The sequence below is a fragment of the Varanus komodoensis genome, unplaced genomic scaffold (genome assembly GCF_004798865.1).
Source record: "Varanus komodoensis strain SLA01 unplaced genomic scaffold, ASM479886v1 scaffold1, whole genome shotgun sequence".
NCBI classification, from domain to species: domain Eukaryota; kingdom Metazoa; phylum Chordata; class Lepidosauria; order Squamata; family Varanidae; genus Varanus; species Varanus komodoensis.
The window spans coordinates 57,592,138-57,606,902 of NW_025335268.1; the positions used below are offsets into that span (position 1 = coordinate 57,592,138).

At 41.3% G+C, this 14,765-nt stretch overlaps 1 protein-coding gene across 1 annotated transcript; it reads left to right on the forward strand.

The window, feature by feature from the left end:
* The first annotated feature begins 2,230 nt into the window (after positions 1–2,230).
* PPIL6 (peptidylprolyl isomerase like 6) lies at positions 2,231–11,664 on the forward strand. The gene is made up of 8 exons (XM_044426729.1): positions 2,231–2,332; positions 4,541–4,636; positions 5,789–5,977; positions 8,041–8,103; positions 9,520–9,667; positions 10,335–10,391; positions 10,990–11,125; positions 11,436–11,664. The coding sequence occupies exons 1-8, from the start codon at positions 2,231–2,233 to the stop codon at positions 11,545–11,547; spliced, it is 903 nt and encodes a 300-aa protein (XP_044282664.1). The 3' UTR covers positions 11,548–11,664.
* The last annotated feature ends 3,101 nt before the right edge of the window (positions 11,665–14,765 follow it).

The window sequence follows — 14,765 nt, forward strand, 5'->3', positions numbered from 1 at the left end:
ATATGCTACAGAATTTTGCAGCTCTGGTTTGACCATGAATGGATGAACTGCTCTGTATCCCAGAACAGGAAAGGCAAAAGCAACCCTGCCATTGACTGAATTACACAGATTCTGCAAAAGGGTAGTCAAGACCAAGTAGAGGACACAGAAGCCAATGCACTCCAAGAAGCTAAGAACCCTGCAAAAATTAAAAAAAAAATACTGGAACAGGTAGTGATTTTTTTCTTGGGGTGAGGGTTAGGGATAGGAGGAGGAAGAGACTGGGAAAAGGAATGAAAAGATTGTTCCATGTTGCCTACGACTACAAAAGTAAGAAATTTTGAAGCTCATACCTAGGGTTAACATTCCCAACTAAATCCTTGACAACATGCCTCTAAATATAATTCATAAATATATAAATGTGTACTTCTTAATTGCCCTTAGGGCCCACTCCAAATCAACAATGATTAGTTCTTTTTTTGCATCAGTTGTCACAAACCTTTGTAATCACCTGTGTTTGCTGTTGCACGTTCTTTTCTCTCCAGAAACAAGCTTGCTGTTTTAATATAAAATTGTTAACTAGAGCCTGAAAAGAGGATTAACTGTAAGATTATAATTTTCAGCCCACTTTCCCCAAGTACCTATGATTTAATGTCTGTAAACTTTTTTGATAAGTTTGAGATTAAATCGTATAAATCACTCAGAAGTACAATGCATTGCATTCAGTGGGCTTACTCCTAGGTAAGAAGATACAGGGATTGCGGCTTAAGAACTGTACTTTCGATATTTTTATAGTATGAACCATACAACAACTCCTTTTCTGACTTCATGGCAAAAGACATGTATCAAACTTGCAAAAACAATGAAGATTAGTTAAAAGTGCACATGACCATTGTTGGAAACGAGGCCCGAATAAATCATATTCAAACCTCAGGTTTTGAGGATATAAGGTGGTTTTTGGAAAATAAGCTTAGTGCAACTCAGGAATCAATTTTAATGTCAGCTGAAACTATGGATATTTCCTTCCCTTCCCCTGGCTATGGGCCAAGAGCAGACTGGAAGAATTTGGGGTTTTCATTCAGTCAAATTCATTCACATTGTAGCTACCTAATCCCTTTTGGAATTCACAGTTTGTCAGGAAGTAGCTATTTTGTTATACTTTACTCAGGGTCTCAGACTTCCTGAATGTAATACAGGGGCTTATGATTTCAAGGAAGATTTCTCAATAACCTAAGTGTACATGTCTAAGCAGACCCGGAGATGGGTCTAAGCCTCTGGAAGTTACTCCACTGAAATGTCAATATATATTTAGAAATAGTGTAATCTTATTGTCACTGTATGATTGACTGACCATATACGTTCTGTATATGATGACCTCAGCATTTTATTGTAATGCCTGCATTCTGTCATTAATTGCTCTGTGCCTGTGTATGTGACTGGGAGGGTATAAAATACCCTGTAGCTGTATTGAAACTTTGCAGCGAGTTCACCTCTGCCCGCTCAGTAATGCATTATCGTGAGTCTACCACGGGAACCTGGGCCAAACAATAAGCCACAGATGGTCATAACGATTGATCTTTCCCACGAACCTGAGTTTTATTTCCTCCTCACAAATTGAAATTCTGGGATTCTGACACCATTTACACAGCTGTTTTATATCCCAATCCTCTTTATACATGACTTAGTTCATGACTTTCAAGATACTTAGAAATAGAAGCAAGTACAGTAGCCAGCTGCAATGCACGACAGTACAGTCAAAGCACAAGTCCTCACCTGCTTGTCTAAAACCATGAGTTTGTGTTCTGTAGTTTATGCATGAGACTTGTACTATTTGTCTGTAACTGTTAGGTACAGCTTTGTGGACATATAATGGTAGAAATAATCAACACACTCCCCACCCCACTCCAGAGCATTACCTTAGCCTCATCATGGCTTAGTTTTTCTGAAAATATTGAATATTAGTATCTCTTTACCACTACCATATAAAAAAGCGGAAAATTTGGGTACTCTACTTACAACATTCAGACTTGTGATCACACACAAGTTATGGCATCATTCAGTGTTGTGTGCATAGGACAGAAAGCAATAACCAATCGTAGGCTACCAGAACTCATTGGACAGAAGAGCGGCATCTGATTGGTGTTGCTATGGCACAAGGTATTGTTTATGTTCCTCCTCCTCCTGTCGGAGGGGAAGGGAGAAGCAAAGCAGCAGCAGCAGAGCCAGGAGGAGGCAGAAGTCCTTGTGAGCCATGCAGGCTGGGAATGCTGTGGAGCCCACCGGGTCACAATTAGTAGAAGTCATAGGGCTTCTTACAGAACCCTCTTTTCACATGGCTGTGTACGCAGCAGAGGTAATTCGCAGAATCCTCCTGATCTTGTAACAGCAACTTGCTCCCATTTTTCCTCTCTTCTTTTACCTGCGGTTCTACATAGACCGTGTGCCTCGTGAGCTGCTCCATCACCTACAGATATTTGCAAATAACTTCAATGTACAGCCCGTCAGAAAATGATTTTAGCTGGGGGCTAATTATTATTTTAATGATTTACTAAGAACCTCTCTACTTTTACTGCTTTATTAGAAAGCTCTAATGATAAGTAGCCATTTGTAAAATTTACTTAACCTGCCTTTTGTAAAATGTAGGTACTTATCATCCTAGCTATACCAATTTCAGCACTTCAATCATAGCATATACTGTGGCAGTATATTTAAATGCCTCTGTTTTAAGTGGAATGCTTACATTTCCCAGTTCAAAACAGATGCTTATTAATACTGGGTTTAAAAAAACTATTATTCTCAACCTCCAATTGTCTACCTTGGGTCACTTCAGATTTTGCTATTTTTGTGGATATGGCTACATGGAAGCAGAAACATCCACAGTTCAGCCGGCGATTCCCAGCAGTGATCTATGTGAACATGATTTTTTTTTCAGCTATAGTGTTCATGGATGTGTGGCTGCTATTCTATGTATGTCATTCCATTTCTTCAGTGTGCCTGCTTCCCTGGCAGATCAAGCCATATCTAGCTTTAACTGGCATTTGGCTGTTGAAAATACAAATCTCTATATATCTTCAGCAAAATATGAAGGTCCCTATCAGAAGAACCCCTGTCAACTTCAAGGAAGAAAAAGCTGAGAGGTCTAGAAGAGGAGGGATTGGAACTGGGTATCTGTTTATGTCTGTTTATAAAGCAAAATGTTTGTGTGCAGGGCAATGATCAGTATGTGTGCTTAAATTTGTTAAAAACAGGCATCCATGCAGGAGTGCAGTCAGCATCAGGTGGAACATGGGAATAGTCACTTGGCCTTGCTGGCATCAAGGGTAGGCACGGTTGGGCCCTGCCAAGGATCCACCACCCGCAGCAGGGTACCCCGAGCAGAGCACCCTGGCCTTGCTGCTCCGCTTCATCATTGCAGCCTGCTGGTTCACATGCCTCTTGCCCTGGCCCAAACTACCTTGGCAGGAATGAAGAGCCATGGATAGCGCGGCCTACTGGTTCATTGAATCTTTGCCTGTCAAGCAAGTTGTGGGTAGAGGCAAGATTAGCTGAGACTGAGGAGCAAGAGCAGCTGGTTGCTGCGTGATTAGAGCTTTGCATTTTGTTCTATGTTTTAAAAAAAAGTATGTAGAATTTCTTTGGAAGGTGACTTATAAACAGTATAAATGCAAAGGAATAAGATGCAGGGAGACAAGTGAGCCCAAAGACAAAGCTGGAAAGTAGGAACTGCCTAGGCAAAGACACAGAGATGACCCTGGAAGTATTCATGCTCAGTTGGGCCACTGAGGGCCAGGGGCTGAAGAGGGTCTGGTAATAGAGGAGCAAGCAGGAGGAGGAAAACTGAGTTTTTCACCAGCCATCTTGTGATTCGGGATTAGGAGCCTGGTGGCAGATTTGTAGAAGAGGTCAGTATTATCATCTTTGTATTGCAGGTAGGGTTGCAATTGCCAGTGTGGTGTGGTGGTTAAGAGCGTGGGACTGGGACTTGGGCAATCCAGGTTCGAGTCCCGGCTCGGCCATGGAGCCAACTGGGTAACTTTGGACCGGTCACAGACTCTCAGCCCAACCTACCTCGCAGGGTTGCTGTGGGGATAAGATGGAGGAGGAGAATGATGTAAGCTGCCTTGAGCCCTTTGTAGGAAAAGGCAGGATATAAATCCATAAATAGAGTGAGTGAGTGTGCTTTGACTGTCTGGTGAGTTCATTGCTGAGGGAAAAGGTGTTTCCTGACTCTTAATTCATGCTCTACCCACTGCATTCTGTTGCTCTTTCTGCCCTCAGTTGCTTCGCTGTTACATAGCAAATGGAGCACAAATTGATTTGATTTCATTTTTATCATGATGCCCTCATACAACCTCTTCATCACAAGTACATCTGAACCCAGATCTGTCACCACAGAAATATGGCTGCATCATTGACCCCAAAATAAGTGATACAAAATCACAGTTGTCATTGGAATATTTCCATGGTCATCAATTATGTGTGTTAACAGCACCATTATGAAAGTTAAGTGGATAGATATGCCAGGTACTTTTAATACTTTCATTTTATATTGAATACCTAGGCTCTGAGGAGAAATTTTCCAGACAAGATTGCAGAGCCTAAAGTGCTTCCTCTGCTGCAATTTGCATGGGATGAATATCTACAGGAGAAAAAACGGGTATGCATTATATCCACAGCAGAATAGATTGTCTTGATTTAGTCAGATGTTGGCCTTTTCTGGTCTTCCAGCAGACATTCTCCAACTGATGTTTCAGAATGAATGTTCTCTTGCTTTTCCAGGTTCTGTTCATAAAAGCTCTTCAGGAAATAAAGTCTCATCTGCATTATGCTGCACACCCAAATAGTTTTAATGTCACTTAAATTAGTGTTTGCTTTCTCTTATTTTAAACTTTGTTAGGTTATCTATTAGTGTTTCTGATGCATTTTGCAACTGTGAATCCATTCCTCATTGTCTAACCTTGTCCCTCTTTCTTCCCCTGCTCCTCTTTCTGCATTTGCTTCACACATTAACACACACAAGCAGCACAAGTTTAATGAGGAATAGGAGACAAATGGGACAAATGTTCTGCCTAAAACAGCAATTTGCTACCAACAGAATGTAGCCATAACCTAGATATGTTTGCTTAGAAGTGAGGCTTATTAATTTCAGTGGGAATTAATTTCTAGCAAGGTGCATACAAGTGCCACTTAACTGAATGATAAAAACTATAGCTTCGAGTTTGAGATAGCAAGCCCTCATTTCCAAGATCATGTTCTTGCTAGCTGATGCTCTACCCTGAAGGTAGACAGAAAGCAGATTCCAGATGTTTTGGATTTCCACTCTCAGAAGCCTTTACCAGTATGGCCAATCAATGGTCATAATAGTGGAAGATGACATCTTAAACATCTGGGGCCCATCTTCTGCCCACTCCACTCTACCTTATGAAAGGGCCAGTTTCCTTGCAACGTCCTTCTAAGGATGTTGTCCAGTTATTGTTAAAAACACTGCATTTCTACTGTCTTAGTCCAAAATCTCAGAAGTGGAACATGAATTTGGGACCATCTGCAGCATACACCAGCTATTCCTAGCATATAAATTGACAACCTGCTTCCCAGCTGATCCAAACACACATTTTGTGTCTTCAGGCACAGCATGTAATGGCTGTACTTCTCAATGGAGACACACCTTGCCCTTACAGGTCTGTTGTTCTATGAATTTCTAATGTTGTTTCCACTGTAAAATCTGCATATTTCATTGTTTTACTGTTTAATGTGTTCAATGTTGAATAATACTGATCCTGAACATTGTCATTTTGTCTTCTGATTACAGGAACTGAGAGGGGAAACATGGGAATATCCTTCCAATGTGATGTGCTTTGTTGATGGCCAGCTCCTTGGAGATGAAAAAATCTTGCTAAAGTGGGCTTTTGATGTTTGGGATTATAAAGACTTTAAACCCACCACACTTTATGAAGCTATTACACAGGATTTCCTCACCAAATACATGAGAAGCAAAAAGGTAGGCTCAAAAGGAATTTGACACACCTGAAGACCTGGGATCTGACAGAACGATATTTAGTCTCGGTTATTACCATATTTGAGAGAGTTCATTTATTTACTTATGTATTACATTTATATCCTTTCTGTTTTGTTTTCTTCTTTTTATTCTTTCAATAACCCAAGACAGCTCAGCTCACAGGATCCTGCTCCATTCCATTTTATCCTCACAGCAGTCCTGTGAACTAGATTAGGGTGAGAAGTACTGACTGGCCCAAAGTCATCCAGTGAGTTTCATGGTCCTTTCGGGAGTAAAATGCAGATCTCCAGAATTCAGACAAAAGTGTTGGAAAGGTGATGCAGACTTACATACAGATGCATCGTACCAATCTTTCCCCTCCTTTTCCAGCTTATTCTACCCATAGTTTGCTGTGATATCCAACCTGCTTAAACCCTAACCTCTAAATCATCGTTTTGGGCTTAGCACTAATCATTGTTCTCAGATTCAAACACTGCAGCAAACTACAGTTAGATGAAATCAGAAGAGGATATCAGCACAGCAGAGAGGAAAAGGGAGAGTGTGAACCCACAGTCTGTGCTTTGGTGTGTCATAATGTGATGTTTGAATCAGAATCAGGTCAGAGTATATAGCTTAACTTGCTTGCAGTAATAGTCTGTTAATGTACAGGATTTTATTCATAATATCTGCTGCCCAGTGAAGGGAACATGGAAATGCAGGGTCCTGATTGTATGTGATCTGAATGCACATGATTCAGTAACTTTGCTGAAGTTAATCAGGTCTAGAATAGAAGACCAGCTGATTAACTTTGCTGAAGTTAATCAGGTCTAGAATAGAAGACCTTATGTCTGGCACTCTGAAGCCCTGGAGGAACAGCACAAATGTATAAAAACCTTGTCCTAGGACTTGATTAGATAAATGGCAAACAAAATACTCTGCAGATCACAATGAAAGTCTTCTTGACTAAATGTCAACTCTCTTCACATCAACTTTTGGGATAAAATGGCATCGTGTGGTAAGTGCACTGGGGAAGCCTCATGGGGTCTCTCCTTCCTTGACAAAGAGGAGTGGTATGGTGCAAGAGGATTTCATATACATATATTTTGCTGCTGTTTTGACTCTAGGTTTCATTTGTATTAGGACAGAAATGTTATAAATATGTAATTGGGACAGGAAAGGTAGCTTTGGGGCCAGCCACGGCTCCTGGAAAGTGTCTGAGGGGTCATTGAACAGTTCAGAATTCCCAGATTTGAGGCTGAAGACAGCTCTCCAAGCTCACAGTGAGAGAAGCAGAGCTCTCTTACAGCTGTGTGGAAAGAAATGTGGCAGCTGCTCTCTAGGGCCAGAAAAGCAACCTCAGGGAACGGGGAATGGAGGTGTTTGGGGCAAAAAAAGGCCCATCCAGTGAAGAAGCAGGACAGGGGAATGATGCAAAGATTGCCTTCTCCCATTCTGCATAGAATGAATTTCAGCAGTGGATGGGTGAGCACTGGGGGCAGTGTGGGCTGTATGTTGCCCACTATACCCTGTACAGAAAACTTGATGTGCTTTATTCCTTTACTTCCCCTCAAAACTGTAGCATATGAAGCAGTAATTTGAGAACTGTGTAGCAGAAAACCTTGAGATTATCAGAAATTGATGGCACACTAGAATCTTGAATCTACGGGCCCACCCCGTCTGGATGTTTTTGTCCTCCCTGCCCAACCCCATCCAAATTGCACTATTCTAGGAGAACACTGAAAGTATTCTAGATGTGTTCCCAGTTCATACTAGATGCCAGTGTAGCCAGCATCCTATGTGAGGAATTTGCACTGTAGAAATCACTAGAATATTCTGGGCCATGCAGGTGTAATTGGGCAGACTACACAATGAGAACATTCCCTGAAAGGAGAAAAACTAGAAAAGTGCAGCTCCAGAGAAAAGCAGAACAAATCATCTGGTTTCTTACTGGAATTCAACCTTTTGCCTTCTGAAGCATGAATAATGGCTAGAAGGGAGAAGTCTTTGCTCAGTGAGTCAGTGTACTCTTCTATTGAACTCTGGGTTTCCTTTGTTTATCTTGACAGCACGTGTTTGTATTTTTTGAGATAGCTATTCAGGAGTCACCTATCGGAAAATTGGTGTTTGAGGTAAGTTGCTTGCAAAACCTCAGACTGTGGCACTGGGGACAGAAAAGCACAAATGCAGATTTCCAAGTGAATTTTTAAAAGCTCAGGTACTTCTGGAGGCTTTTCTTGTACAATTGCCCCACCTTATTTGTGAACAGTTACAGGAACGAGCCCAAACACTGTGGTCTTTCACTGATATCCTTCCTGTATTTTCTCAGTGCCCTATGCCCAGATTATCCTAAAACAGTAGTTCAATTACAATTAATTTAGAATCGCCATGAACAGATGTGGAAAATGCACAAAAAGCATGGCTGGTAGGTTCACATATAACCCTAAAAATGGCAACTTGTGCATCAAAATAGTTTCAAATATATAATGGAGCACTACTTGTAAAGAAAGCCACAGATTACCCCCAATTAAATTCCCAATTCACACCCACTTTCTGCCCCCAGATTTAATCCAAAAGATAGATCCAGTGGCAAGTGCCATCCTGGAATTGGAATTCCACAAGAGAGAAGCAGGGGGGGTGGGGGGGGGGGATGAGGCCTTTCCAGTGGTACCATCTGATGTGATTGTCCTTTAAAACCAAAATTATTTATTTTTATTTTGAAGGCCTGGGTTTTTATTCCTCATAGGTAGAGTGATTTGATGAATCAAATATCCAACCAGTCATATTTATAAATGAGTAAGACTCTAGATTGACTAAGGACATCATCAATCCATGAGTGGGGCCCATTATTTGCAGAAGGGAGATTTAGTGCTTCTGAGGCAAACTACAAAACAAAGTAAACAATTGTTTCTGGATGGAGCTGGGGGGCAGGGGGAGGTCCCATCGGATACTTCCCTAAGGCTGCAGTCCTATACAGCCTTATCTGGGAGTCCCACTAAATTCAACACTTACTTCTGAGTCAATAGCTGTAGTCATTCCTCCATTGTTGTTGCTAAGCTGCGAGTGAAGATGAACTGTTCTACTGAAGCAAGAAAGGAAGATAATGTGGGTTGTCAGTGACAGAAATTCTCGTTCTTGTTCTTTTGCCAGCAGGAGGCATGCCAGAGAAGGCATCTCCAGTACAGAAAGTCCAGCAAGACATTCATTTATTATTTCCTCACATTTTAAAATAATAACCACAGGGAACAGAATTTTGATTTTAAGAGATGTTACAGTTCTACTGCTGCATCTTATGCAAGTTTAGACAGAAACATCCCTGCCACTGCCAGGATGCCCCAATCCACATGGGCCTGCTGGCACTTGCAGGGCTTAGTTCTGTCTACACATGCATAGGATTGCATCTTGAGTGTATGCTTCCTGTGCAGGGTTCTAATCTATTGAATTCATGCTATGCATGTCTCCCTGGTGACAAGACAAAGGAAAGAAAGGTTTTCTCTGGGGTTGAGCTTGTGGAAACTTACCATGTTCTCTCTCTCCCTGCTGTGCAGCTTTATTCTGATATCTGTCCCAAAACATGTCGAAACTTTCAATGTTTGTGTACAGGAGAGAAACAGTTGCCTGAATCTGGGCTGGCACTCTCTTACCGAGATTCTATCTTTCATCGACTAGTAAAAAATGGCTGGATACAAGGAGGAGGTAGGTTTTTAATTCTGTTCACTGAATAAAGGCATGTGGCATCTTTAATGTATGCTTGTGTTCTTAACACCTGTTATAAGATTAAAGCCAGATTTGGGGATGAAACTAATATATAAAACAAGCCCTATTTTAGACTTTTCAGTCAAAAGCTTCCAAACAGATCAATCCAGTCATCTGTTGCAAGCTAGACTATAGCTGTCCCACTACTGTGGGCTTCCCCATTCACTTCTTCTGAGCTGAATGATTTCCACACAGATGCTTCTGTGCACAGAGATCTGGCTCTTCCACTAAAGAGGGTGGGACCAATGTGCGGAAGGGCTCTGGACAAATGTGCAAGACAACAACGCTTGCCTGTGCTGCTAGTGTATCTTAGCCAAAGAATGTCACAAGTCTGCTTTAAGAGAAAGAAGAGGATAATGCTGAAGGTGCTTTTGTATGGAAACCTTTTGAACACTCAGAGCCAAACCTAAAATAGAATAAACAGTGGCTATTAACATGAACTGTCAATTACCTGGTAAAGTTTTCTACTGAAAGTAGCCATTAATCATGCTATCTAGCACAGTCAATATCATACAATTAAGTTGAACAGCTTCATCCTAAGCTTCCACATTCTTCTTTCCAAATTAAAAATAGATAATGACATAGCCTTTTTTCAATTACTATCCAGACATACACGGAGGAAGAGGGGATGGAGGCGAGTCGATATATGGGCCTATCTTTGAAGGTAGGAATATGCTCTTTAAAGTACTTGTGACACAAGCTAGCAGGTATCTGCGATAATAGATGAAGATAGTGCCTGAACACAAAAGTTATGACAGTAATAGAAATGAGATTAAATTGCAACTGCATTGCTGAAAACTCATCATCTGCAACGACAGGACACTTTGGGTGTTTTCCTGTGCAAGACTTGATTCAGGTTAAGACTGTAGCACAAATCTGAAACCTCCGCATCGCTCAGAATGCTCATTTCCATTACAGATGCCTCTTTCCACTTTTTCTTCCACAAAGACAAGGATCAGGTATTTGTGTATGGAAGCGATTCAAAAGCAGCGTAAGATTCATTTATGAAAAACCTCTCTGAGGTTCTTGACTGCTTAAACCATGTATCAGTCTGCACCAGGAAAATTTGAACCAGAACATGTAAGGATTGAAAAGATAAGAAAGTGAGGCTGCAAACTTGCCAATATCCTATTGAACACAGTGAAACTAATTCTGAATAAACATGTTTATAAATGGTGTGCGGCATTTTTATGGACATTAAAATGCTGATATAAATGGCTCCTGTAGCAAAACACCACCTAAATATTTATGAACTCTTTTAGATGAAAATTTTGCAGTTCCCCATGACCGGCGGGGAGTTCTTGGAATGGCCAACAAAGGACGCCACAGTAATGGGTCCCAGTTCTACATCACACTACAACCAGCTCCTTACTTGAACGACAAATATGTGGCCTTCGGGTACGTGTAAGAGCTCTGTAGTAGTTCCCCAGGTACAGCTGTTGCAACAGAACATGTGGGAGGCAACACCATTTAATGGCAAAATAATGCATTTAGATTTGCCCAGCATTATCTTTACTTAATAACAGTTATATCATGCCTTTCTTCCATCATGGAACTCAAGGTTCCCAAGTTTGTCTCCTATCCAGGCACAGACCAAATCCAGTCCTGGGTAGCTACATGTGCCCTCAGGGCATGCCTTACCAGTGACTGAATTGTAAAAGTAACTGATGTGATTTCCCTAGTATTTACCTGTTTCTTCTTACTTTAGACAGGTGATTGAGGGCTCAGACGTTCTCCAGCGACTGGAAGCAACAAATACTTTAAATGAGAGGCCAGTTGTAGAATGTAAAATCATTAACTGTGGAGTTTTTCAGCCATGACTATGAATAGTAGATTTATGTAGTCTTACTGAAATGTATCATTATGTTGCTTTCTGATCATGGGATTTATGGTTCTGAAAAATGCTTGGCAAATAAAAAGTATACTTTTCACTTTTAGAAAAGAATGTAAAGGGTAATGTTTGGTGTCCTTTTCCTGACCAAATACTTTTGCTACAAAGGCAATCTTCCATTTAACAATGCATGATCTTGGAAGCCAAAAGGAGCAATCCCATTGCCCCTAAATAGCATCTGATGGGACACAGAAAATTTTGGATTCTCTGATCAAAGGTCAATGACAACTCCAAACTCAGAAGGGGAAACCAGCATTCCAACCCCTCTCTCCCTCCAACAGGAGCCATTTTGGTGGACAGGAAGGAGAGACCGGCCTCCCCAGCCTCCTTCCCCTCTCCTCCAATACACCCCAGCTAAATGGACAGAAAGTTTGCCAATAATGGATGTAAGCCTAGCAAAAATGGAGGACAGGGAAATTAAGGTCATCCTGCTGACCTACACAGGGTGCTTGTTAAGCCTCCAAGTCTGACAGCCATCAAGAGTGCAACCCATAGGGTTGTGCGGTAATGTCATGATGCAATGTGGCAACTATCAAGAGTGCTTTGTTGAGGGGGCACAAAGAACCATGCATGCTTAGAATGGCTCTGCTCCTTTTTCTTTTCAAACAGCAGTCTGCCAATTCACATTGGTTATGAATGGCTCCTGAACCTCAAAAAAAGAGTGGCTATTATACTGCAAGCCTATAGTCAGGGTCTGTGTGCTTGATTTTGTTTCTGTACATAGACCCTAGAAAATTGTAGGCATTTTAAAACAACTGATGTTGATAACAATGTAGCACACGGGATCCTTGCTGGAAATAAAAGCAGACCTGCTAGATGTGCAGAATTAGTTCTGCAGGACTCTGGATTGTTCCTGGATAGCTTTAGCTATTTGGAAGGTTATAGTAATAAACAATAACCTCCTGATGAGGACAGTGCTTTCACTATTCAAACAGGTGACACAGACACCACTCTGAAATAGATACTTACTTAGATATTTGGTCTGCTTTTGTTGAATTCTGGATCATCCTATTCTTCTTGTTTTACACTGTCACCCTCTGTTTGTAATGGGGTTCCAATTCATAAAGTGGTAGGAATCTTCTCTCTAAGAATCTTTTGTTTATAATTTCTATGCTAATCCTCTGGATTCAAACAGCCACAAATTTCTCACTTGCCTCCATGACAATCATTTGAGATAAAGAATCTTTGAACTCTTGCAACAGGAAGTGGCATTTCTGCAATTCCACTGTGCCTGAAATAGTTATTTCGATATTTAAATCCCACCTTTTTATGATAACATGAAGGCACTTTAGAAATAAATAACTTACAGCATTAGTAAAAAAAATCTCAACTATATAACAACTGTAAAAATGTCCTAAAACATAATAAAAAACACAATCACAGCAAATGGAAAATTTATAATCAAGGGTTCTAATGCTGGCTGGAATAGAATGGTCCTAAAAGCCCATTGAAAAGTGCTAATGTTGAACTTTTGCTTTGCAAAAAGTCAGTCAGGAAATTCTCAATTTCCCAATGAAGGAAAAAACTGTTCCACTCACCCCAGTTCTCTGAATGGCAAGTTCCCAGGAGTACAGAGCATCCCACTCTTTGGCATGTGGTCACTAGCAGGTTATGAATGGTGTTTATTTACAAATATACAGGTTAGGCATGAGTGGGAATTCATACCCTGATACTCCAAGAGCTGCTCCACTGTTCCCAGATTTCTGAGGGTGGAGTACCAAGCTTAGCCACTCAATGACCTGATTCACACCTAACAAAAACATGGAGTATGGACTATTGACCTACCCATGATTGTTCTGCTAGACAATTACACAATGCTCAGGTTACTCTTTTCATTACTAGTGTTGCTGTAAGAATTGTTGGAGCCTCCTGCCACTGCTGAACAAGTGCATTGCTCTAAGCTTTTGGGGGGAACCAGTAAAGCCTGCTGCTTCTACCTAATAGACTGCTATATTACACTATTCACTTTTTCTTGCAAGTGAGAGACACTGTTTGCATCCTTGGGATAATCATGAATTAAAGTCAAGGACATAAAGTTTCATTGGTACATGAACTCAGAGATACCTTTGTGAATTTGTGTATACCACTATCTTGTGCTGTAGCATTTAATTTGAATAAATACTGTTTGGTCAGCTTAGGTGTTTGCAGAAGTGAGGCAGTTAACCCTAGCATCTACATTTTGGGGGATGGAGGTTTGAGTCAGAACAGATGATAAATGAGGGAGAGTCACCCCCAAGCACTGAACCTGGCCCCAGGTTTCTGCCACAAGGATTACACCAGGCTGCAGTTTTGGATGAAATGCAAGATGGTGCATGCCAGGGCTTATGCCCAATATCCTGTCCAATAGTGTGATTGGTAGGAATTGTAATATTACATGTGGTGCGCCTACAACACAGGAGTGCCAGCTACTGGGATTCCTATCCTGTCTGGCCAGTTCAGGTGTTATAAATATAACTGTTCTTTTGTTATAGACTCATTGTGAATTCTCTGGCCAGTCAGTAAGTCCCAGCCTTGGTTAACTGGTATATCTAATTCAGAGGACCATTGGAGTAAATGTTGAAGGCCATATGAGATGTTTTTGCAAATAATTTGACATGTCAATGATAAAGGGTAGCCATCAGGAGAGTTGCTTTGGCTCTTCTGAAAGCACAAATAAGGAAGCCCAAGAAAGAAAGAAATGAAAAGCAAACACAAAAGATAGTGGGGTTAAAAAGAATTAGCTCTCACAGTTCCTTATCAAGGAAACCCAGAAAGAAGAGCATTTCTCTTTCCACCGCCTATGCTGCAATGAAAAGATGAGAATTTCATCATCTCTCCGCGAGACGTCAAAAATGGATTAATCCCTTCGTAGTAAGAGAGGAGCCACAGCGTCTGACTCAACCGCAAAGAGCAATGGTAACAGCACCTGCGTGCCTTCCGACTACAAGGTAACTCGTGGCATGTTGTTTCCGGGAGAGAGGACTTTGACCTACTCCCAGCCCCCCGTCCCGTCCCATCCCGCAGCTACGAGATTTTTCCAGCTCAGGCGAGGCTCCGGTCATGTGACAAGGAAATTGTCTTCCGCGGGAGACAGTCCGATTGCAGCAAAAGGAGCAGGGCTGCCCTGAACGGTGTACGTAGAGTGGACGAAACCATTTCTCATTAAAC

Coding starts and splice junctions, on each gene's coding strand:
- PPIL6 (XM_044426729.1), top strand. CDS start 2,231: ATGCAGGCTGGGAATGCTGTGGAGCCCACCGGGTCACAATTAGTAGAA. Junction 8,104..9,519: donor TCGGAAAATTGGTGTTTGAG/GTAAGTTGCTTG, acceptor CCTGCTGTGCAG/CTTTATTCTGATATCTGTCC. Junction 11,126..11,435: donor GACAAATATGTGGCCTTCGG/GTACGTGTAAGA, acceptor TTCTTACTTTAG/ACAGGTGATTGAGGGCTCAG.